The sequence below is a fragment of the Anabas testudineus genome, chromosome 10 (assembly GCF_900324465.2).
Source record: "Anabas testudineus chromosome 10, fAnaTes1.2, whole genome shotgun sequence".
Classification (NCBI taxonomy): domain Eukaryota; kingdom Metazoa; phylum Chordata; class Actinopteri; order Anabantiformes; family Anabantidae; genus Anabas; species Anabas testudineus.
In genome coordinates this window covers 17,727,828-17,754,252 of record NC_046619.1, presented here as the reverse complement: position 1 = coordinate 17,754,252, position 26,425 = coordinate 17,727,828, and the positions used below count along the sequence as shown (strand labels likewise).

The 26,425-nt window shown below is 39.3% G+C and overlaps 2 protein-coding genes across 2 annotated transcripts in view; both read left to right on the top strand.

Moving 5' to 3' along the window:
* slit3 (slit homolog 3 (Drosophila)) overlaps positions 1–18,455 on the top strand; it is a 201,154-nt gene extending 182,699 nt beyond the window's left edge. Inside the window, exons 30-38 of the mRNA XM_026358058.1 lie at positions 1,232–1,325; positions 1,831–1,968; positions 2,406–2,646; positions 3,896–4,026; positions 14,379–14,533; positions 14,973–15,118; positions 15,523–15,680; positions 15,833–16,038; positions 16,123–18,455. Coding sequence (XP_026213843.1) covers positions 1,232–1,325; positions 1,831–1,968; positions 2,406–2,646; positions 3,896–4,026; positions 14,379–14,533; positions 14,973–15,118; positions 15,523–15,680; positions 15,833–16,038; positions 16,123–16,376 — 1,523 coding nt within the window. The 3' untranslated portion in view covers positions 16,377–18,455. The remainder of the gene's footprint in view (positions 1–1,231; positions 1,326–1,830; positions 1,969–2,405; positions 2,647–3,895; positions 4,027–14,378; positions 14,534–14,972; positions 15,119–15,522; positions 15,681–15,832; positions 16,039–16,122) is intronic.
* Positions 18,456–20,441: 1,986 nt separating this feature from the next.
* Positions 20,442–21,328, top strand: LOC113160704 (ribonuclease-like 3). Its single transcript, XM_026358090.1, has 2 exons — positions 20,442–20,498; positions 20,836–21,328. Exon 2 carries the CDS (start codon positions 20,842–20,844, stop codon positions 21,274–21,276), a length of 435 nt encoding a protein of 144 aa, XP_026213875.1. The 5' UTR covers positions 20,442–20,498; positions 20,836–20,841; the 3' UTR covers positions 21,277–21,328.
* Positions 21,329–26,425: the final 5,097 nt, after the last annotated feature.

Below are 26,425 nucleotides of genomic sequence, written 5' to 3'. Positions count from 1 at the left end.
CATCAGGTGTCACATTAAGAGGACAGTCCTCCGCTAGGCTCTCTCTGCTTTCTCCAAACTCAGCAACCAGGACTGTCACGTCATATTTGCACTAGAGGATAAAAAACTCAACATTTAAGGGCACAAGACCTTTTAAACAGCTGATATAAGGTTCCTGCAACAGAGGAGTTTCATTCCAACATGAAAAAACAGGGGTTTTAAAACTGCTGTGCACCTTAATGCACTTAAATTAAATGTCAGAATGTTGTTTAGTTTTAGAAATTTCAGTATTCTTTGCTCAATCGTTGTATTCGGCTTGTTTGTCTTGTCCAATGACACCTCAACATGTGGCCAAATCGTGCATTGCTCACAATGTGTTGTGTCTTTTTATGGTAAAACATAAACTGTTACAAACCGAGCTACAATAAAAATATCTTAGACAATATAAGTGTACTTACACTGGGGCCAGCGGGTAAATCAGTCTCAAAATGTTTATCTTCCTCTGCAATCTTCTCAACGATGGTCTCATTTATGTATGGTAATTGTAACAAGGTATTACAGGTAATTTCCTACTGATAAATTCGTTGTGGCATCTTTAACTAGGTGTCAAAAGTGTGAAACACCGAAGCCGGAGCCATAAAAGGCTGAACTTAAATTTACTTTCATATCACATCATTTTCTGTGCAGTTGCTGCAGCTCACAGAAGTTCACATATAATGTCCTGAAGAGTTGTACAGTTCTACTTTATTGTATCGCAGAACAACATTCATCTACTGTAGAAGGGCCTTGAGAAAAGGGTGTTGTAGACAGACAGGGTGGGAGTGAGGCAGCAGGATTAGATTAAAGCAGGCAGAGAGCGATGGAAATGTGTTTGACCTTTCTCAATCCCCACTTCCTTCATATTACCAGCTTCAGCTACAGCTTTTACACACACTGTTAACCCTTCACACCCTCTGAGCATGTAAGTGTGTTTGTGTGTGTGGGGGTGTACATGTGTAGACCGCAGCTGCTGTTACACAGCCTATAAACCCCCGTCTCCATCAGGTCTGAGAAGAAGCTGATAATGCAGCTCAATGTGTGTGTGTTTAAATTGAATAAGACTTCTATGATACATTATCTAAGGCCTTGGACGGTTTTGCGCTCTTCTTCTTCTTATAAATGTGACTCGTTGTTTTCAGCTAGAGCAAACACCAATATATACACACAACTATTGATGCAGCTTAAGTTTTTAAATTGCTCTGTCTGTCACCAGGTGACCTGTGTGAGGAGGTGGTTGACCCTTGTCTCCAGGGTTTTGACCCCTGTCAACACGACTCAAAGTGCGTCCATGTTGGTCGCAGTTACAGGTGAGTGACAGATTCACGGAAGTTCAGCACTTTAAGGGGTCAGAGGTCATTAAAAGTTGAAAGGGATAACTTAGCTAAATGACTAAGTGTAAAATGAAAGGAGCAGTGAGGTCAATAAGTTAAAAGCTAACTTTTTTTAGATGAATTCCACCACCTTTGTAAACCATCATGGAAGCTCTAAAACATATTGTCATCAAGCTAAAAAGGTTTCAGTCCTGACAGGAAACACTTTCAAAGTCAATGCATAATCATATCTGTTTACAAGATTTACATTTCTAAATATGTTGGTAGAGGTTGTACAAATGTGGAACTTAATACTTAACCATTATATTTTGCATTTACAAACTTATAACCAACTTTATTCAAACAGAACTTGGTCCAGCAGCACGTCAGCAGAAAACAGATGTTACTGAACGCATCTTGTACACGACCCCCTAAACATCTGTAATCATGAGATAAACCCTGACACACACACAATCACAATTATATCCCCATGTCACTATAGGTGCGAGTGTTTACCGGGCTATGTGGGCCAACACTGTGAACAGGACTATAATGACTGCCTGGAGAACAAGTGTCAACATGGAGCGGAGTGTGTCGACGCTGTCAACGGCTATACCTGCATCTGTAGGGAGGGTTTCAGGTGAGAGTCATGGAAACAACACACAGACGTCAGGGCCAGACTGGGAGGAGATACAGATGGTACTTCATAATCAGACACTTGACTGTCTGAACCTACTGTGTGTGTGTGTGTGTGTGTGTGTGTGTGTGTGTGTGTGTGCAGCAGATGCAGCTCCATGTGGTTAATTATAGTTGAGACTGTTGGCAAGATAGAAACAAATTCATCACAAGGGACAGAGCGGAAAGGAGACAGAGAGAGGAAGACATACGTATGCATGAAACAAAAACAAAGGAGAGACAGAAACATAAAGAGAAAAGAGGACGTTCGAAAACGAGGAGCAGAATCAACATGTCATCAACATTCAGGGCTATTATCTGCATTTGTCAGAGGACACAGCAAATCATCCAATTAAAGCTCTATGAATAAGTTATCTTCTGTTTAATCTACTCCTTCCATAGCGGCCTGTTCTGTGAAAACCCTCCACCAATGATCCTGCTGCAGACCAGCCCCTGCGACCAATCAGACTGCCAGAACGGCGCCCAGTGCCTGGTCGTTGCTGGGGAACCCATCTGCCGCTGTATGCCTGGTTTCTACGGTACCAAATGTGACAAGATGGCCACCGTTCACTTCCTGGGTCGCGGTGGGTACGTGGAGTTGCCAGGCGCAAAACTCCGTCCAACCGCCCACATTTCATTACAGGTACAGTTGACCTTTGACACCTGCTCATAAAGTTTTAGTTTAAAAATGAAGAAATCCAATATTGAAGCAGGTTCTGTATTTTTAGAAACGTGAAGCATTTCTATAAATCAACTAAATAATTTATTTACTTTAGAATTAAATGCTCTACCTTGTATAGTATGTCAACCTTTGAAAGTCATATTTTGCTGCACTACATGAAAACCACAGTTTGAAGCTGCTTCAAAGAGCGCTGTGAGTGGCTCAAGTCAAAACTATAGAATTGCACAACTTGGCACTAACAAAGCGAAGCCAACATCTGCTACGCCCTCTGTTTCCATGGCACACTGAGCACTTATGCCTGTGAGCACACACACACATACACTCATGCTGATTTTCAAACACTACGGTATACGTTCTGGACACCTGAGAGTCGTATCCAAATACACGCACATTTTCCTTCTTTTTGGAATTGAGAGTGTAAGAAGGTGCAAAAGAAACAAGAAAATGAGGGCAGTCTAATTGATATTTACCACCTGTTTGGATCCATGTGAGCGAGCGTGAATGTGTGTGTGTTTGTGTGAGTGCTTCTGTGTTTCTGCCAGAAGCTTTCAATGTCAGTGCCAAGGCTCTTAAAACTCTACCAAAGGGCCGTGACTCTGAGGCAAGAGAGAGAAATGAAAAAACGAATGAAAGGACCGTAGCACTTCATAAATCACTGTATATTTTTCTCTTGTCTTTTTCCTCTCTTCTCTTCCAGTCTGCATCCCCAGCTCTCTCTTGACCCATCTCCTTCTTATTCTCCTTCTCTCGCCACTACTTCCTCTCTCTTTCGTTCTCTATTTCTCTTCCTCCTTATCCCCAGTACCTCGTTAGCAGGTGTTGACTTGGCTATGCTCCATTGAAACCAGAGTGTTAAGTGCTTGGCCCCTTGGCCCCATTTCCAACTCGCTAGTTAGTTAGCGCTTAGCAGAGCATGCAAGCAAGTGTGACATGTCAAGTATGTGCGTGTGTGTGTGTGGGAGAAAGGCACGAGTGACCTCAATTAGTAACGTGTGTGGCTGAATTTACATTATCCCCTCATTTTTGCACAGTTTATTTTTCTATGGCAGTTTAAATGTGTGACATATCTTCACTCAAAACTATATATATTTAAGAAACATTTAGTTTATTGACTAAAAATGCTAGATAGTAGTACTGGAAAGAAGTGATAGGTAAGTAGCATAATAGCAGCTGAGAAAAATCTGATGATAAAATATGTTTGTCCCTCCAGGTGGCTACAGATAAAGACAACGGCATTTTGTTGTATAAGGAGGACCATGACCCTCTGGCGCTGGAGTTGTACCAGGGACATATACGACTTATTTATGACATCTCCAACTACCCACCAACCACTGTGTATAGGTAGGTATTTCACATGCACACAGACACAGAGCAAAGTACTCTCACTATCGTAACATCTACTCTAAATTATGATTATTAAGTTATAAAGTATATTATTTTAATGTCATGTTTTTATATAAGATCCCACATATCTACTCTCAACTCACCTGTGTATGCCCAGTCACACAATTCATACTATCATAGATTTAAAATCACTTATTTGTATCCATGGAACAAAGCTACAGCACTAACATTAAGGTTCAAGGTAGTTCAAGGGTGTTTAAGAATACAAAAAGCATATGTACATACAGTATATATAGTGCAAGCATGAGCCAAAGGTTTCATAGATTTGACATATTTTATAAACAGTACATTAAGGACTGTTCAGAAGGTGCTGATTTGGTCATGTGTACACAAATCATTGGGCCTTTTGTTTCTCCCGCACATGCACAGATCCATATCTGAGCACTTCCCTCTATAAACAAACATGGACATGAAAAATTCCTTTACAGTTTTGACTAGACATGAGGCAAAGTCTCTTTTGGTGAAGCTTCAAACACTGGTATCTCCTGGATCTCTTGGATATTATACAATAACCTATATCAACAGCTTCAGTTTCATAGGAATGGGTGTTCTGTTGTTAGCTATGGAAACAGTAATGGTTGTTTAAGAGCATATTTTTAGTACACTGTAAATTCTAATAGCTATCCTAACCTAAATATATTAGTCACCTTTACTCAGTTAGCAACAATAACATGTCCTACTGTTTCTATGAAGGAACAAAGGAAGCATATACTTTACTAGATCCGTTCGAGGCAGTACTGAATTATTAAAGTATTCAAACTTAACTGGAAATAAATAAGCTTTTGATAAAATATCATGTCTAGTTCACTGAGTTTTTATACATCATGCTGTATTTACAGTTTATGGAAAAGTGCTGATGTGATGCCTGGTGTGTTAACCAAACGTGGCACAAAGGGGAATTAAACAAGGTAGAAAAGTGGAAAAGTGTACATGAGACTAAAGAAGGAATAAACTCTGAAGATAGAGGAGAGAGAAGAAAGAGGCAGATGGAGAGAAAGAAAGGATTGACTGTCTTTACATTGAAGTGGACACTGAAAAAGGGCCTATGTCCACCTTTGTCTGAGGCTGTTCCTATTGATTCCGTCTGCTTCTCTATCTACACTGTCTCGAAGATAAAGGGAGGGTGAGAGATGTGAGAGGGATATATGATACAAGATCCAATACCCCACTGTTGGGTTCACTTTGTAACACAAGCACAGATAACAGTGCACGCTATGCAAAACATGGCGTACAAACACCCTGTCACCACAAACTACTCACTGCTGAGTGCAGAACGAAGCTAGATACAGTGGAATGAAGCATCATCTACTCTATATATGTATATTATTGTAAAAAGACCTACTGTTCAAAAAAGAGTTAGGTTTATTGCACAAGGGCACTGCTCTGCCAGTCCAAATACAGCTAAAGTTTCCACAGTTTCTTGCAGCGAAGGATAATGGAAGGTGTTTAATGTTGATGCCAACAATTCAAACATGTAGTCCAGCATGGAAACACACACACAAAAAAACATCCAACCTGTAAAAGCAAAAATATTAATTGCAATAGGAAAAACTGGGTGGTGGAGGGAAAATTAGGATGTAATGTTGAAAAACACTAGCACCAGGCTACCAATCATCCAGACCAAGGTCTTATTTTTAGTGTAATTATACCATGGTATGAAAATTAATTTAATACAATTTAATACAATATTGTACAAACACTGAAAATGTTTTTACCAGCTTTGAATGATCACAGCAGCCAGTGTAATAATGCCAGCTGCAAATGAAGAAATAAGAGACAGCGCTAGAGAGAGAGAGAGAGAGAGAGATCGAGAGACAGATGCTCATGTAATTGTACGAATTAAGAAAGAAAGGAAAGTTGGTGGGAAAATGATGAGAAAGAAGTGAGAGAAGGGGAGACGAAAGAGGAGAAAATGAAGGGAAGACTTTATTACTTTCTCATTCTCTCGCCATTCTTCTTTCTACATAGTCCAATCAGTGATTTTCTGTGACGTCTGGCTTTGTGGTTTTGGCTCTGCTCTGTTTTATTGTCTCCGTAGATCGAGACAAGGGCACTGGCAAGAGGAGGTAATGGTAGCCGTACTACTTCTGAGCATAATGTGCAGTCTGCTCATAACAAATTTGACTTTAGGTTTAGGATGTTACATATTATAAATACTGTAAGTTCTGTAGCTCTGGGAGAAGAAAATTGAAGCCATGCGTTTTCAAAGAAATAGCATAGCCTCTTAAGTCCAAGGGTGCTGGTACAGTCCCTGTAATTAAGAGGTTTAACATTCATCAACTTAAATTTGCCTTACTCTGCAATAACTTGTTTTGTTCTACATATACATGTTTCACATCACAATTGACACATGTCGGTCAGATTACCACGCTTCTGATCAGGTCTCTGCATGGTGGTTATAGTTAAATGTCAGGTGTTAAACTGTTAATGGCCAGATACAATGAAAACGGACACGAACAGCTGACACCCATGTGGTACTGTTTATGCTACAGTTGGTGTCTGCACACCTGAATGTGTTCACACATTTGTCAATGCGTATGGTCCACACATGCAGTCCATAAATTCTTGGCTGCAGGCAGACAGAATCGACCCTGCAGTCACTGTACACCATGTGGCTTTAGCAGGACAGGACTATAGTGCAGCTTGTCCTGTCTTTAGGGGTTTACAGCATTTTTTCCTTTACACTGACACTGCTGGTGTTGTGATGTGATAAACATGTTCAGCAGTGTTTCAGTGTTTCTTGAGACCCTCTGCTAGCTCACTGTAAGGCCTCTACTGTTGCACAGTCTATATTTGTAGAAACTTAAACTTTGTTCCACACCTGCTACATGCATGGTCTGATTTTTAAAAGCAACATTGGTTGTAACTACACCTCCATATGTAGAGAATATTTAGTAAAATGTAGCTCAATGTTAGTGCATCTGAACTTTGTATGTTGTCTTCAGTGACCTTTGATAAGTGATGCATACAAACAACTTAATTACAATACCAACGTGATACCATATTGGACTACGTGGATGATTTTATTTCCCTATCCCTCTCCAGGGAGGCCACAGTTCAGGGCCAGCTGTAAAGCTGTAGCCCTGGAGTGTTCAAGGAGACTTCAGCAGGACAGAAGCGTGCCAAGAGGTCATCCTCTTATTCACAAAACAAGTTGTCGAATTTGTCTAACTTGCTGTTGACTAATTCAGTCTCTTACACTTCTTTCCAGTTTTCTTTCCTTATTTTGGCTGTGTAATATGTGTGGGAAAAATGTAGAAACCACTTATCCCAACTATGACCTTAACCAGAATATGTATTAATATTCTTAATTATGACACATGTTGTGGTGGTGAAAGGCAAGCCATGACAGGAAGGAAGGATAAAATGAAAAAATGGAAAGGATGGGGTGAATCTAATTAGGCACTGGCACAGATGTGGAGGAGTGGAGGCTGAGGAGTTGAAAAGGTTGACAAGGAGAGAGAAGCGCTCAAGCAGATGTAATGGAATGGAAGTATTGACACATATATGTAGATTGTATGTATGTAGACGTACATACATACAGGTAGCCAGAAAGGCACGAGGATAGACTTATGCTGGACAGAAGATATGAATTAAATACCAGACAACACAGTGAAGGGGTGACTGGGTAGAACAGGTTGCCTGCCAGAGAAGAAAAGGGAGGAATAAAACAGATGGAAGGAAGCAGCCAAAATGAAAAGACCATGAGACACAGCTGAACGGCAGGATGGATGAGAGAGGAGTAAGGGATGACAGAAGGATAGGGTGAAAAGGGGGGGAGAGCAGAGGGGTAAAGTAAACCACAGAGTGAGTCAGTGAATTATCCTTTTCTAGTCTTGTTAACTTGACATGGGCCATGCCTTTGAAGGAGTCAGTCAGAGGGAAAGAGCAGGAACACTGGGAGAAATGGAGAAAGAAAGCATAAAAGAGAGATAGAGGGCGACAAACCAAGTAGCTCAGTAAGTAAAGTCTGAACGAGAGTTAATAGAAAGTGTTAAACTCGAAGACACAAAGAAAAAAGCTTAAAAACGAGGAATATAAACAAAAACAAAAAAGAAATAACCAGCAGTCATAATAGAATCATAGAATCCAATCATGTCTGAGCACATTGCTAAGCACTACTTAAATACTGTCTCCACTGTGTGTTATGGTTAGCATTAGCAAGCTGGAAGGAGACAAGGCCCAGCTCCAAAACAGGGGCTCATTTTACCACAAGCGTCTATGTATACGTTTCTATATGCCATCTTTTGATTGCATGATTCTGAGCATTGCATCATCTATCTTATCTGTAATTTGGAAAAACATTCTAAATGGACTAAAACAGCGTGGTTACACTTAACTGATACTGTTGAGAATGGCCTAAGTATCTAACCAACCCCACACTCTGAGCAGAACAATCCTGGCAGATACTCAATGTGGCACTGTCCATACAGTTACCGCAGTGGTATCGCTGAAGGCCAAGCACCAGTGCCAGCCCTGGAGTGCGATCCTTAGCTTGGTTATCTTTCAGCAGAAGCTCGAGAGCATGTCGAGAGCAGTACTGATGTAAAACTAATCCCATTTAAGGGGTAAATCAATGAGTCACCTAATTTCTTTGGACTTTCACATAAAGATTTGTGTGAGGTCATAAATACCTATGTACCTCCATAAGATCAGGGTCAAAGGTGCACTGTGGATTTCTTTTTTATATTCTTACTTAAATTCATTGTATAAACCTTTGACAAACAAATTAGTAAAAACAACAAGGAGGTACAACGTAAAAAGGTGCTCTTGCTAGAAATAAATATGTATGGACATACGCTTACATACACACACCTTTCCAGATGACAACTGGAAAAAAGGTACAACAAGCAATAAATCAGAAAAATTGGATTAGAAAATAAAGGGCAAAAAGAAAGGAAGAGGAGATGGGGAAATGCAAACTGGAGGATGTATCTCAGCAGGGTGGACATAAATATGCAGGGGTGGAAAGCAGAGGGAAAAGGACTGAAAATGAAAAACATACAAGAGATGTGTAGAAATGGGGAGCTTTACATTTGAAGATGAAAGAAGAACAGAGAGAGAGAGCAAGAGAGAGATAGGAGAAGGTGTACAAGTCCTTCACTGTGCCCTCATTAGCAACAGATCAAAGTATGCCCAGCGTTAAATGAACATGTATGGGTATGTGTGTGTGCCGGGCGGAGAGAGAGACAGAGAGTGTTTGTTGTGTATTAATGTGCTGCCCTTTACTAAATGCCACAGTAATCTCCCATCGGGTCAAAGGGAGTGCATCTACTGTTGGGCAGAGAGATGCAGGAATGGATGGAAATGTGAAAGCAGAAAATGCAGATGTGGTGGAAGCAGTAGAGCGGATGGATAAGTAGACAGAGGAAAGACAGAAGTAGGGTGAGGAAGGATGATAAGAGAGCAAGGTGGAAATAGAAACACAAAAGGTTGTTGTAAAGAATGGAGAGAAGAAGCTGTGATAAGAGAAGAGAGGGAATACAAGAAAATACAAAGTTATACAATACAAATTGAACAATAACCACTCTAATGGATAATAATAGATATAATATACCGGTATTTTATTTTTCTTTGATTGTCAGTTGCACCAATTTGGAAAGAAATGAGTAAAGTAAAAAAGAAAATTATGCCACTCAATCTTAGCTGCTGTGCTTTTGTTAAATGTGACTGCATTGTTTTCTTGTGGGAAGCCAGTGAGGGATTCTGTCCTGAAAAGGAGGTCCTGAATAACCAAGATATGATCCTTCTTGGTTAGAACTGTAATTGATAGTATTTTTGCTAGGCCAGTATGTTGGTTCTTGTTATCACTGTCATGTGAACTCAGCTGTATTTTATTATACATGTGACACCGTCTAAAATTAACTAAATATTATGGAAGTCATGTAAAACACTGCAGCTAGAAAATGGATAGCTATTTACACTTGGATTGTCACAAACATTTACATCAAATTTCTATTTGGAATCAGGTCTTACAAATTATTTTGTGAGCAGATTAAGAAAAATAAAGTCACGGACTGAATGTCTGATCTGAATCGAGCTTTTAAAAACCATGCAGCTGTGGTTAAAACACACGGACAATTCTTTAACATTATAGGTTTAAAACACTCCGCAGCCATTAAGAGATTCTAATACTGAAACCTTATAGTTCTGAAACAACAAGGACTCATTCCTGAGACCCTACATCAAAACACTATGAATCCACTTCTGTCTTGGCTGGCCTGGTATAATGAAAGCTGAAAAAAGGGAGAAAGAAAACAGTGAAGGAGCTCGCTGTTCAGCAGCTGCCATCTCAGCAATGACTAATTGAGGTTACCACGGCAATATGGGACTGGGATGCCTGTCTGCAGAACATCATTTTAATCAGATTGGACTGCTAATCACAAACACACCAGTGTTGGTCCTTCTATCGTTGTGAGGACAGTAATGGACATCACAACTAAATTCCTTATCTTTAGCCTAAACAGAAGTTAACCCAATAATAAAGTCTTAACTGACCAAACCAGAAATGTTCTTGATGGTACGATGTGACACGCATGCACAATTTGTGACACACATACAGAACACACACATGCATACATTCACTAACAGTTAAGTCCATACAAAACTGACTCAAACATGCAGACACTGTTGACCATGTATGTACATACACACAAAGGTTTGGGAACCATTTAGAATTTGCTTGTGTTGTACTGCTCAGAATTCGTAGCTCTACTAATGATATTAGACCATCCTAGCAGCCCCAAATAATGATGCTGCCACCGCCACGTTTCACAGATGGGGTAAGCAACTCCTTTGCTAGGCATTACCTTGGGTTCCTTGTTATCTCCCACACTACTTTGCTCTCGGTGTGATCTTTGTTGGACCACCACTCTTGGGGACAGTAACGATGGAGTTGAGTGTTCTCCATTTGTTTGCAATCTGCCTGACAGTCGACTGGTCGAGTCCAAACTCTTTAGTTGGGACTCTTTTGGACTCTCTAGACTCTTTTGGACTCTCTAGACATTCTTTTGTAACTCTTTCCAGCTTGCTAACCATCAACATCTCTTCTACGAAGAGTCAGAAATCTCCTTTATTCAAGCCATGACACACTTCTACACATCTGTGTTGTCCACTCACCCCAACCGGTCGTGGCAGATGGCCGCCCACCATGAGCTTGGTTCTGCTGGAGGTTTCTTTCTCTAAAGCGAGTTTTTCCTCTCCACTGTTACCTAAAGCTTGCTCTAATGGGATTTGGGGGTTTTCTATATACTTTTTATGCAACTATATACTCTAATCAACAGGAACACCTCATTCTAATTTCTCCACCTGCCACATAGAAGTACTGTATGTACTGTAAGCTCAGAGGATCTTAATGTACTCTTTATCGACTTGAGCATTTCCTTAGTAGATGTCCTTGAAAACTTATATTTTAAGTCATGTTTGTGTAAAAAAAAACCAAAGGGTTCAAAAAGTTTCAGGCGCCACTGTGTGTTAACTAAAAATACACATTAACAAACATACACACCACATGCATGACAGTCATCTTAAGTAAATGATAGCAGTGTCTAATTAGATTTAGTAGTGTAAGTGGATCTGTGCTATTGTTTCTGATCCAAATATTATTTTCACTTTGAGATAAAGTCAGTGACCTATAATTACCTCTGGCTTTGTATTTGATTCAGTTATATAAAAAAGTAATTTTTTGGTTTTGGGAAGTTCTTTTTTTAGTAAGGTTTGTATATTTGTGTATGTTCTGGATTGATTTGATTCTGGACTGACAGGATATTGACGCCTCTTGTGGGTTTGGATGAACACAATGAGAGTAAGAGAGAGAGGCCACTGAAATCTGCTACGGCTGTGTGTTTGTTTTTATTGAATTCCATAATGGCTGTCATTATACTTATACGCAGGTCCAATTCAGTCGACTTCTAGGAAACACACATTTATGTATGCACACAAAAAGATATATAATTTCATAAAAATAAAGAGAAAATGAATTGATATTTATATTTTTTTGATCTCTCTTACAAACTTGCAAACACACACGCCACAGTCGGTTTCTAAAAACCATCCACTTGTCAAAGTATGATTTGGCAAACATCAAATACACACACACTTGCCTGTAGGGCTGGTAGCTGCTCACACGCTGAGTATTAGTCATCTACTGCCACCCAGTGGAGCTGTACTCTCACAGCAGGTTCAGCACTCAGCGCAGTGTGTGAGAGAGCTCAAAATGAGTGTGCAAAGTTAAAAACTGTGTATAAATCAATTTAAGAATGTCTTTGGCTGTGTGAGCTGCTTGTTTGATTTAACGTTCCAGACACTTGAACAAATTTAAGAGGGGATGAAGGGCTTTTTGGATGAAAGTGGAGAAGCCTTCGAAGAGGAAAGGGAGCAGAAATGAATAGTGTGAAGTAAAGGAGAGCAGAGCTGAGCTGAGGGGAAAAAAGACAAGACAAAACAATAGACTACCAACAAGAAACTGGGGTGGAAAAGAACTTGAGGATGGGGAACAGGAGGGAAAAGGAAAGAAGAGAAGGATTAAACACGGGAAAAAGGTAAAACAGGATTGATAATACAAAGTAAAGAGAGAGGAGGAGGATGGTGAGGTAGCAAACTGACCTTTCAAGCTAGCAGACCATCATTTTGCTTGGTTGCAGCAGGTCTGTTTGTAACCATTATTAAATTACATGGCCCCTAATGGAAACCATGTATGTGTCTGTGTTGGGTCTACTGTGGATTTGGAGCACTTAATGTAGAATCCACAAGCAAAATGCTGAAGAGCACTGATGTCCAATCTATTCTTTGCCATTGTTGTGCTGTGTATAAAATACTTTTTCCATCTAAGTAACAAAGATTAATAGATAAACATTTTCAGCTCATGAAGTCATTCCAAACATTTGACTGTAAAAATGAAAAGTAAATCAATCATTGATGATGTCTTGAGTTTTTGAAGAGCCTGTTAATACGTTTTATCTATGTAATGCTGTATTAAGTTAGATCCTGCCCGTATAAAACTTTAATACATCATAACTCAATCATATACTAAACATATTGTCCCCCTTATTGTTCTTCAACCTTCTTTAATCATAATCTGTTGCTCATTGTCTTAAATCAACATTATGTTCTAGTCTTTTCTCTTCTTCTAAGCTTGTTGCATCTGCTCTGTTCCCTGTTTCTCTTCTTTTGTATGGTCAGCATTTTCTGTAAAAGTCCCATTGGCTCCACTCCAGAACTCACAACGCTGCTCGATTGGCTGTTAATGTAACATCACTGTTATCTGAATGCTCTATAAACAGCTGCCAATCAAAGCCGACTTGAGGCTCCTTAGCTAGTTTGTCAATGAGAGCAGAAAGACAAAGGGATATATTGTCTTGATGTTTAGCTGCGGGAGAGCAGACCACCAACGGAAAGAGTGGCTTCACTTGTTCTTTGGCGTTTTTTGATGTCCTGCTTGTTTTCGCCGAGTTTGGGGGAAAAGGAAGAACTTGAGTGAACGGAGGCACAGTCAACTTTACCACCCCACCATCCACCTCTCTGTCCTGTTCTGTCTCTCACTCTCGCTCTCTCTCCCTCTTTCAGCTGTGCCAAACCACTGTCTCTATAGCTGTCTGTCGCCCCTCCAGCAAAAACCACTTAGTGGGGAATCTCAGACACACACTCTTATACACAAACGCGCACAATTTCTTCCCAAGGTTAGACGTGGTGCAAGAGGTCATGATCCTGCTTCATTGCAGGCTCCTTTTCTGTGGAAACATGTATTTCCTCCAAAAACATCAGAGTTCTAGTAACAAGCCTCCTTTCTTTAATACAGTGGTCTGAACTGGTTGTGTCTGGCTATTAAATTGTGTAAATTTAGTCTCACCCCAAAGCGCAAGCCTATCACTAACAGAGCCTCCGTGCCGCGTGGGACCCACTCTGGGCCTCATCCCCTATGTTAGAAAACCATGCATGGCCAAATCAAGGGCATATTTAATCTCTTCCAAAGGAACACTGTATTGAGGATGTAATCAGTCTGCTTTATGTCTGAGAATAATGTTTAAACGCAGATTTCCCTAATTTCTTTTTCATTTAGTTTGGTCGATTTGCAAACAAAACAAAACAAAGAAAAATATGTTTGACTTGAAAATGTTTGGAGTCTGTTTTCTGTCTTGCATTTCCAGTTAGTTCTATCCTGTTTTTTATTTTATTCTTATGTCTGGTGCAGAATTCAACAGTAATTTATTATAATAGAAACCATACTGAAAATATCTCCCTCTTTTTTCCCTGTGTGTGTGTGTGTGTGTGTGTGTGTGTGTTTATAACAGTGTGGAGTCTGTGAATGATGCTCTTTTCCACACAGTCGAGCTGTTGATTCAGAACCGTTCTCTGAGCCTGGTGGTGGATAACGGGGCTCCCAAGAGCCTGGGCAAGCTGGCACGCCAACCCTCTGTCGACCACAACACCCAACTTTACATCGGAGGTATGCACACAAATCTTAAAGCGTATATACTGTGTGTCTATGAATTAGCACTTGTATTGTACATACAGATGTCTTGTGGTTATGATTATATGTTTGCCCTGCATGGGTACATACTAATGCAGTCATCCACAACATCCAAATACACAACTCATGCTAATAAATCCCAGCAAGGGTTGTGGTGAGGATATGGAAAACTGTTCTTGACACACCCCTGAAAACAGTCAACTCAAATCTTAGGAAGAAACATAATGTTATTGTGCAATAATGACAGTATGGTGCCTTATTCTTAGTAGAACATTATTTCACTGTAAGAACCAACCAAGAATGACACAAGAGATGAGTGAAGTGTATTAATAACGTAACTCTGCATTTACTTTTTCCTCCTATTTATCACATCGCCTTCCCCTTCATCTTTCTACTTTGTTTTGTCATTTCCCAGGTGTACCACCTCAGGTGGTGGCCTCAGGTCTCCACCCCGGCCCTGACCGTTCACCTCAGGCTTTTAATGGCTGTATTCACAATGTCCGAATCAACGGGGAGCCTCAAGATCTGAGTTACAGAGCCACAGGAGGAGGAGGAGGCAAGGTAATTACATGGGGCAAGGTTGAGTCCTGACAAAAAGACACATCATGGAAAATATTTACTATGCCAGAAACAGAGAAGGGAGCAAAGAGAATACAACAGCAGATTTCAAATCTACACCAAGAGAGTCTCACAAATCAAAGAGCTGTTTTCATTCAAGAGCAAACTAAAAACCTACACTCCATACCCTGCTGTGTGTAGCTGTAGATAACATTTCAACATGCAGGTAGCAGCTTTAGAAAAGACTAAATACATATCTCCCCCTGTAGGCACTACAGTATATTTACAATTACAAAGGTAACATTAAAAAGGGGAATCCGTTTACACTCTTTCTCGTCTGTTTGCATTTAAAGACTGGGTTAGTTTGTCCTGACAGAATTTCCTCTCTTTTTTTGTTCTCTCATCAGACGGATGGCATCCTTGCAGGGTGTCATTCATGCAGTGTGTGTGCCCAGGGTGCATGCAGAGAGGGGGGAGAGACGGGGGTAACATGCGACTGTCCTCCAGGACGCAGCGGGGCCCTGTGTGATCTGACGACAGCACCAAACTCCTGTCAGAACAGCAGGTAGGTAGAGACAGTAGAAACTATACGTATATATGTGTTGGTCAATCGCCAGTACAGAAAATTATGTTTAGGATTCTACTTCAGTGAATGCTGACTTCGACATCATGTGTTTGCCATTCGTATAACAACCTGTTGTTTTCTTCTTGCTCCAGATGTGTTCATGGTCTTTGTGTGCCGAAGGGTCAGTCTTACAGTTGCCAGTGTAGTGACGGCTACCAGGGTCAGTACTGTGATCGACGGCAGGAGCCTCTGGCCTGCAGAGGGCAGCTCTGTGGACACGGGGAGTGTCGCGTGTCAGAGGGGGGAGAGCCAGTCTGCCACTGTCATCCTGGCTACACTGGACCTACCTGTGACACAGGTAAGATGGAAATAAAGTAAATGTGGAGAGAACATATGAGAACATACTGTATCTAATCTGTATCTCTTCGTCACCTATGTCCAGAACTTACATGTCAAGGAGAGATGGTAAGGGAGCAGCTGAAGCGCCACCAATCGATGCGAACATGCACGTCCACGAGCAAGATTCCCCGCATGGATTGCCCCAGATCTTGCCAGGCCGCAGCGCCCCCTGGTGTTTGCTGTGGCGTCACCAAGAGCAGAAGGAGGAAGGTGGTTTTCCGCTGCAGTGACGGCACCTCGTACTCCGAGGACATAGAAACTGCTCTGGAATGCGGCTGCTCCAAGTGCCCGTTGTAACAGCACCACAGTCTGTCTGTTTGTTCTGCAACACCCACCGCTGCCATTTTGTGAATTCCACACGTCACTGAGGCCGTCGCTCTGAGATGTTTCCACATTGATGAGCATCGTCTTTTTCTTTTTTTGTTTTTCCACATTCACTTCGACCGCTGCCAATTTGCTGCCAAGAGAAAACACAAATAAAAATGGGACATGTGTGCGTGTTTTTTGACAGAGAGAAAATATATTGTAAGATATAAGTGAGAAGAAACATAGAACTTATTTTTATTATGGATTTGTTTTGCTAAGAGATTATTAAAGGACTGATGAGTTGTTTTTAATATGTTGATTATATAATGTGTTACATAGTATAAAAATGTTATTTTGTACCTTGTAAGAAGTAAAAGTATATCACAAAATAGATTAACATTCCTTAAATTTATATGAATTTATATGTATGTATAATTCTATATAAATATATACCCCTAACCCAATGAATTGTATATTTTCTAAGTGTATTTGCATGATGATAATGTGAGTGCTGATGTGTGGGAGACCTTGGAGAGGGAAGTGTCCTGTTGATTCTTCGAGAAGGAAAAGGTGGCAGTCCTCTGTTGGTGTTGTCCTCTCTCTCGGAGGCTAAAAGGGAACTGTGTGTGCCTAGTTAACCTGCTTCACTATATAATGGACATCATTCTCACATGCGCGTTTCTGTTTTTTAGAAAACTTAAAGACTCTTTCCACAGAGATGATTTAACACTTTGTTCTAATGATGTGTTGTTGTGTAGTTTGCTGTGGCACACAGGACTCAGAGCCGCACAAGGTTTGACTCGAAAATCTGAAAGACATTTGCTGTTTTTTAAGAGTTTATTTTAAATCAAATTTCCCCATTTAAATCAACATTAGTGAGATAATACTGACACCTGCTATAGCTGTTGATGTGAAAAAGCAAACAGGTGTCAGAGTAATGCCTGGTCAGAAACTAGCCAGTTTGAATTTAATTAAACAACATCAACATTTCCACCTTAGTTGCTCTTCAGAGGCTTTTCTGACTGGGTTATGCAGCCATTTTGAATCAGGCAATTACGCCAAAGTTAACTGTATTTGCTTTAAGGGATGTCAGCAATTACTGAAACAGCTGATTTATACATGTTACAGTGCCTTTCTGTACTTGTTGCTACTGACTATGAAATGTTGAGATAACCCAAAGTAACTGAAACAAATGAATTGGGCCAAATACAAGAGAAGCCTTAATCACACCACATTCCTTTTGATATGAATTGTTTGTTGTAGAAACCACATCTTCAGAGGTATAGACTTTTTTCTGTTTCATACGTTCAGTGTGTTATTTGACAACGTATTTTTTTAGTTGATGGGCAGTGATGTACTTCAAGTGGCGTCTGGTTAAATCAATATTTCCATTGAGTATCTATTTCAAAAACATAATTTTTCATATTCAAGTGCAGATTTTGGAATTTAAATTTTATTAAGAAGGTACCAAAACACAAAGTGCTCCAGTCTGAGCACAACAAACCTCCACGTTAATGTCTCATCTGCCTGATGTAGCAGGCACGTGAGACAATCAAATCAAAGAGATTGAATTCACGACAAAATCGACACAAATGAAAAACTTCATTAGGTTTTTATCAACTGCCCACAAGTGACTAACACGATTAAAATCACAGTGAAAGACTATAATGTAACTACTACTGTATTGTTTACTTTACACATGATGCTTTGTTTACAACAGGTTAATTTACAGCTCTGCCATTTTTCTGACACATCAGTATTACCCGGTTCTTTTAGCGTCACAGTTTTCCACACCTTTTGCTCCGTCTACCTGATCCTCCTCTGTTCTTTTCTTCACACTTTCCTCTTGGAGACATTCTTCATTAGGTCTTAATTTACTTTCTGCTTCTCTCCTGCTTTTAGGGAAAAGGTTACCTCTTTTTCCTAAAGAGAATAAAACACCTCAGTTATTAGTTATTAACAATAAGACTTTGAAGTTGGTCATTTCCAAGTTGTAAAAACATGAATATGTGAGTGATGATAATTGATACTTACGTTGAATGTTAAAATTAAACTACCATTGAAACTACACTCATTTTACATGTTTGTTCATTTTTGACTGCTGAAGTCAAGCGTCCTGTTCTCGTATGGTTTTTCTAAAAGTGAAATTAAGTGATTGATTAATCTGTTTTACAACAATTACTTTAAAAAAATATTTTGGAACATAAGAAACTGAAAAGTGGGACAAAGAATCAATTCTTCTAATTCTTTGTTGATGCTTAATACTTTATATTATTGATCACCATAACGAGTGATAATAGCAGCGTGGATATTTCCTTGTAGGCCTATTTAATTAATAATTGTATCATCAAATTAACAATAACAATCTTCCTGATTTTGTGTTCCCTCTAATAAGTGAAACAGCGCCCCTCTGTGTGTTAACGGCAGATACATGTTTTTGCCCCTGTGTGGTCGAACGTGGTATTGCACCCTGCATTGTTTGCCACAGGTGAAGAAGGTGAACTCTGATTACAACAAATCAGTTAAAGTCAAACAGTAATTGAGGTCGCAGGAGAAAGAACAGGCGTCTGTTCACAGCAGTATGAACTTCACTGTAAATCAGTCGTATTCTGGCCTCAGTTCAACATGGAATAAGTTTGCTTTTCTTGCATTGACTGATGTTGATGCAGTGATGATGTCTTTCAAAATGGTGATCACAGCAGCAGGTGGACATGTTACAGACTGGATCCTTCATGAAAGAAAGAGTTTCAGCGTTGAAACACGTGAGTCATTCTCCTTTCGGCTACTTTCATCTAGTTTTTTCGGTCATTTTGTTGTTTTCTGCTCTGAACCTGCAGTAAATTAATGCTGTTGATCTGCTGCAAGTTGCATTTGAGCGTTTGTTTCTCTCATTTAGTTTTTATGCTGCACCGTGAGTAATGAACATTTTTAGGACATAAAAGTAAGTGGACAACTGTCGGTTCTTTATATTTTGTATGCAGATAAGTGTGCAACTATTGTTTGATAGGCTGTATACATGTGTGATGCGTTTTTAGTGGACTAATTTATCAAAATTATGTTTTTATTTATTATTATATTATGTCTTAAAATATCTGGACAGTCATTAAAGAGATGACACCAGAATGAAGGGTGACTATTAGTCAGATGGCTGATGTTGCACCATTAACACCATCTGTTTCCAACCAAAAGATGGCAGCAGTGTCTAGACTGTGGACTAGATTAAATCCAGAGATCACATTCATCTGTGCACATCCAATAATTTTATCCATGCTTTATGCAGAATCATTAAATCATCTGTTTCCTGTGCCTTTATAGGAGTAGGTAGACGGATATGTAAAAAGATGAGCTTTGTTTGTATTTACTCCTAAAACATAAGGGTGATGATGATGATGCTGCAGGCTAAAACCAACCTTTATGTAAAAAAGTATTTTGAGGAAAGTACGCATCACAAACGGGAACCCTAACCCTAACAGAAGCAACAAAAACGGGGTATAAAAACAACAAAATGAAAATATAATTAACCAAATGGCAGCATATAATTTGCACATTTATCATTTGGGACAAATACATAAAATGACTCTGATGACTTTATCTGAATTTTTGAATCCTCACACGTCTGCTGAAGATGGGAGTCAGCAGGTTACTGTGAAGGTTAAGATGAATGAACATTGTGTCGTGTAATGTGAAAATCCCGCTGTGAAGTGTGCACTTTGACTTTGCCCCAGTTTGGATCCGTCTCTGACTGAACCAAAACATCAAAGTTCAAAACAAATTCTATGAACAAGAGAGAAAGACGCACTTTCTTTTATTAGACTATAGAAAAGACCTGATTATTCTACGGTACACTTATGTTTATTTCTTTCACACAAATTTGAATCCTTCATTGTTTACGTCTGTGTTTAGTAGTTTGCACTATTTCTCGTTTTCATTGAAAATGAACTGCTGTGAGTTTGGATCCTAGAGCCTTGCACTCAAATATTTGTTGGACTGTTCATTGCGTCATCGAGGATATGTGGTCACATGGTTGTGGTATCATGTGCGGATACTCGATTGTATAAAAGCTTCCAGAGTTTGCAGGTGCTTCAGTGTCGCTAAGCTGTGGCTGCAATACAGGTAAATAGACTTTTCATTACTTGTTTTATGTGTTATTACATTACAGTATAATAAAAAATACTTAAAAAAAAAACAATACATAAAGATGAAAAACAGAAGAATAAATAATTCATCTCATTACAGATATTCTTTAGTGGTTGTAACTTTTATGTACTTTGTCTGTGTAGGTCGCTGCATGTCTGCAAAAACTTTTTTCAGCCCATGTTTATCAGTAAAGTATAAATCTGCAACCTGACTGCAACATCTAGTAGAAATCAATAAGAGTACAGAAACTGATGAAGCCAATATATGAAAAGTTAGTACAGCATGTCTCATCTTTAACCTTTTTCTTTAACAGGGAATAATGGAGATCCGGTTCGTCTGCTTGCTGCTGGTGCTCCTCGGTACCATTGTGCTCTCTCAGGATGCAAATATTAGACCTCGCTATGAAAAGTTCATAAACCAGCACATCAATGGGCAGATGAGGGAAAATCGCTGTGATGATGTGATACGAAGTAGAAGAATCACACAAACCAATAGCAATGACTGTAAGGAGACCAACACCTTCATACGAGCTGGCACCGGCTTGGTCAGGGGCATTTGTGGAGATGCTGGAGCTCCGTATGGTCTGATGAGGAGAAGCCTCAAACCCTTCAACGTTGTTGTCTGTAAGCTGAAAAATCAGTCCAGGTACCCACACTGTCAGTACCGTGGTCAAGATCGCACCAGATACATTGTAATCGCATGTGATCAAGGTTTTCCTGTGCACTTTGAAGAAGACATTATACTCAACAACTAATCACAAATTAGCTGTTTGGTTCAGTGTAATGACAAATAAAATGCTTTTGGAAACTTGGACTTCTGTTTTTTTCTTTGTTTGTTTGTTATTTTGGATGTGAAGACACATCCTGTGGTCGTGGAAAAGATGTTAATCTGTTTCAGAAAGGGCCAATTATTGACATCATGCAAAGAAAAGGGAGAGATTGATGAAACTACTAAAACTGGGTTAAGAACTGTCCAATGGAAGAAGGTCATGTGGTCTGATGAGTCCAGATTTACCCTGTTGCGTGATGGCTGCATCAGGGTGAGAAGAGAGGCGGGTAAAGTCATGCACCCATCATGCCTATTGCCTACCCCACAAGCCTGTGGGCTTGTGCTATGATCTAGGGATTGCTGCAGTTGGGTCAGGTTTCTGAATGACCAGTTTATTATATCAATGGATTTTTTTTTTTTTTTTTTTACTTCTCTGGTGTCACGGGCATATTCCAAGATGACAATATTTTGGATTCATCAGGCTCAAGTTGTAAAAGAGTGGTTCGGGGAGCATGACATCATTTATAACATGCATTGGACACCACAGAGTCCAGACCTTAACCCCATTAAGAATCTTAGGAATGTGCTGGAGAAAACTTTGTGCAGTGGTCCAACTCTCCCATCATCAATACAAGATATTGGTGAAAAATGAATGCATCTCTGGACTGGAATACATTTTTTGACACTGCAGAAGCTTATCGAAACGATGCCGAAGTGAAAGTGTGCAGTAATCAAAGCTAAAGGCGGTCCAACGAGATATTAGTGTGTGACTTTCTTTTTGGACGAGCAGTGCAGTTCCGCAGCTGTATTAAAAAAAAAATTGCTCAAATGTGTTTAGCTCTTAACTTTCCAAATGCAACATAGAATAAGAAAAGAGCAAAAATAAAGATAAATAAATAAAATAAGGGAAAAAAGGACATTGGGATCACACTGGCAGTTAAAATGGTCAAATGCCATTAAATGAATTGATGTATTGACCAAGCCTGGTCTGCAAGAGCCTTGACATGGTGGTGATACATGCTGAGCCAAAGTCAACACACAGGTTCCTGGCATAAGTTCCTCATTTGTAATGTAGTCCTAGGTCCTATTTGACTGTATTACCTACTGGGTTGTTAGTTGAGCAGACCTATTGTGCAACCTGAATGGGATTCATTAAGGGGCCAGTTCTTGTCTTTACCAGATGAGCTACAAATCCTACATGATGACCAGGGTCATGGGGAGACTTACGTGCAAACCTTCTGTGTTGTGTTGAGAAAGGCAAATAACTGATATTAGATAAACAAAACCAAATCTGCTTATTACTGTCCACTAATTAATTGGTGTTTGTAGAACTGTATAAAAGAAATATCACACTCGAGGCAGTGCTGAAAATCAGCACGGTTGTGATACTATTAGCAACAGCGGTGCTAATGTACAGTACAACAGCAGTTATATTAGTGAAGTGACATAAAATGTTGAGGATGCAAACCTAATATTTCAAGTTTAGAGATTAAAATAAGAGAATGTAACATTGAAGTTTTAACTATTTCAGGGAAAACAAGTTGTTTTCAGGATTGCTTGGACAAGAAAAGCCTCGCGTAGGTACAGAGCTGGCTGTTTATTAACCTTCGACCAAAGTGCAAACCTTATCAGTCAAAACAGATGTAAACAGATTAAATCTGTCCAGTCAGAGTTTTTCCTCATGTGTTTTTATTTTTTACTGCCTGGACTCTGAGATTACCTATTTTATTAATATAAACTAAAACACTGAACCTTGATTTGTCTGTATTTACCTCCTGTCTGTTAGCTAGTTACGCACATATGGCACAAATAGATTAGTAAAAACCTGTTGGCTATATAGTTTATTAAAACTATATCTGCAGTTTTAATAGATAGAACATTTGCTTCCCATTAAAAAGATGTGGAATATTATTTAGACAGTGATGATGGTAAATTGACATAATAGAAATATGAAGTTAGCACCCATTAGTAGCCAATAAGGATATTATATATAAGAAACAAAACAAAATGTAAATCTATCTTCTGTTTTGAATCGTTAATGTAAACATCATTAAATGTAAATATGATTTGCACAACAACCTGGGAAATAAGGCCACATGCAGCAGTTACTCTGACAAACTCTGTGCTGTGGCCGGCCAGTTCTTAAGCCATTATTCAAAGTGTAAACCTTATCAGAGTAGATGTGACTTGTCTTTTTTTATCTATTAATTGGATCTAGTAATATTGAAGAAACATATCATCTGCTGTTGACTCTTGTAGACCATCACTGTACATTATTCAGTCTCTCTCTTTGTGCACTATTAGCACGTAGTCTAAAGGACTCGCTTACTATGAAATAACCTCCAAGTTCTAATTTGGCCAGTAGAACAACCACTCCCACTCTCTCCTCACTTGACAATCTTGTTAATATATTTTTTAACAGATTGGCTACAGCATGAATGCTGCTATTCCAATAAAGATTATTAAAACTAAACTACTAAACTAAACTAAACTAAACTAAAATAAACTTCCTCATGCCCCTGATACTGTCGTAACTGTACTTGTGGCATACTTTTGTTTTTGTACTCACATTTAAAGGTTGTGCCTACAGTACTTGTATTTTTCTAGGCAAGCACTTTTACTAAGTAATAATTTTTTGATGTCATTTAAGTTATGTGTAAAATGAGCAGGCCTCAATGTATTTAAGGCATTTCAGCCCAGTTTTTAATGTTAATTTATCAAATACCAGCACTTTTAACTTATTTGCTTTAATAAATTTAAAACTGAATTACTCCAATTGTTAAATCATCAGCACCATCTCATTCCAACCAGAAGATGGCAGCAATATCTAGACAGAGGACTAGATTCAATCCAGAGATGACAACATTAATTTGTGTGTAGAGCTATACTTGATCAATAAGTTTCACTGGACGTTTTTAGGAGTATGTAGTGAGCACCCAATAAAAAATTTAATGTTTTATTCTACTCTCTATACATGTAAATAGTTTCTGTCACTGTCATAATGATTTCTATTTCTGTTTCTAGTTTGTTTTTTGATAAAGTTTAATTAATGATCACGATCTGATTTGTCATTTGGATGGAAGTATTCAACACAAATAGGAGAAACAAACTTTATTGACTTCTTCGATTACTTTGGTTGTGTTTGATGATTACAAGTAAACCACAGAGGAAATTGTGAACAATCAAGAGAAGATCTATAGAAAGAAACCCCATGAATGTTGCTGCAGTGTTTATCACAGACCACATATAGAAACAGCTGCATAACTAGTTTATATTTACTACATTTAGATTTGAGACTATCTGGTGTGGAATGTAAAATACACAAAAGCATAAATGCATAAAGGTTTTTCTCACAATCTCAGAAAAAGCTAGTAAGGGTTGAGTTTAATTGTTTCTTACATTAAAACATTTCTATATGCTCAGACTAAAACCACTTAACTTACGTAACTCAGCAACAACGGATATTTTCCCTGTAACAGAAAATAAATCATGTTGTCCTCCTTCCTCTCTGCAGTATGTTGGCATCACAGGAGCCCCGTTGCGTTATCTTAAGTGTAACAATGAATCTAGTAGCATTTCTAAACCAGGGATATAAAAAAGCATAAATTACAGGGTTAAGGCAAGAGTTAGAATACACCAGGAAACTCATGAAGGCATCAGTTAACGAGCCGAGCAATAATTGGCCACCTGTGACAGAAACACAGTAGTATGGACAATAACACATCACAAACACGACGACAACAACACCAAGATTTCTGGCTGCCTTCAGCTCAGACTTCTTAGCAATTACAGTGTGCGAACGCTGGCGTATGATACCTGCAATGTGGGAACGTGTTGCCCGAGCCTGAGAGATGGCCACTAAAAATACTCTGAAATACAGAGTTATGATGATAGTAATGGGAATAATAAAGCTCACAACAAGGTCCACATCCCCTGCAATGTTAATTGCACATTCTCCATAGCAGGAATTATACCTGCCAGGTTGTGTTAGGTTATCATGTAAAAAGAGGATGCTGACAAGAAGAGAGTATTTCCAACACAGACAAACACAGACTCTCACTCGTATGAGAGTGACTTGGTTGGGGTAATGCAGGGGATGACAAATAGCCACATAACGGTCGACTGATATGAACACCATGCATACAACTGAGCTGCATACAATAGTGAACAGCAACAAATAATAAATAACACACATCAGGTCACCCAAGAACCAGCAGTTACGTTTTAAGACTATTTCACCTGGCATCACCATGAGGCCCACAAGAAAGTCTGAGACGGCCAGAGAGAGGAGGAGGATGTTAGTGGTAGTGTGGAGCTGCCTGGAGTGAAAGAACATCATTACAATCAGTATAAACAGCAGCAGTATGATCAGTAGAGACAGTTAGTTAATCTGATCGAATGTGTAAAACATCAATTCTACAGCTAATTTAGTTTCTGTGAACCAACAGTGTATTAGTGCTGCTGAGGTGTGTTTCTTTGCCTGAAGTGGGAGATGGAGATTATAACCAGCAGGTTGAGTGCTGCAGTGAGCAGAGAAACAAATGACTGAACGTAGAAGAACAAGAGTCCAGCGTGAGGATGCATTGGTTTTGTGCAGGAAGTGTTGGAGAGCTGTGGGAAGCAGAGCTCGGCTCCTTCTAGTGTCTCCATCTTCACAGAAGAGGAGTGGAGATGCTATTGAGCTCTGGCATTTTTGTGACCAACACTGTGTGGTTCAGCTGATTTTATTTCCTCTTTCTCCCCCCCCACCCTTCTCACTATCTCTCTTGGCCACTGTTGCTTTGTAGTGTGCATCACTCTGTACACCTCTTGCTCTCGCTCACGATTTGGCACATAGGCGGGTTGTGTTACATCATAGTTCCTGAAAAGCACAAACAATATTGAATTAACAGTTTGTTCTAACATTTTTTCATTACATTCACAACATTTACATTTGCAACAGCAAATTAGCTTTGTGACGTTGTTTTCCTATAAACTTGAGATATTATTATTAATCCATATACAGTATTTGTTTTGAGCAATTCATCCTTTTACCGACATAAATCAGTCATGGTCCATAAAAGTTGGCGACTTTGACAAAAAAAATTCAGAAAAATACCTCATTAATGTCAAAGTAAAAACGGGTTTCTACAAAG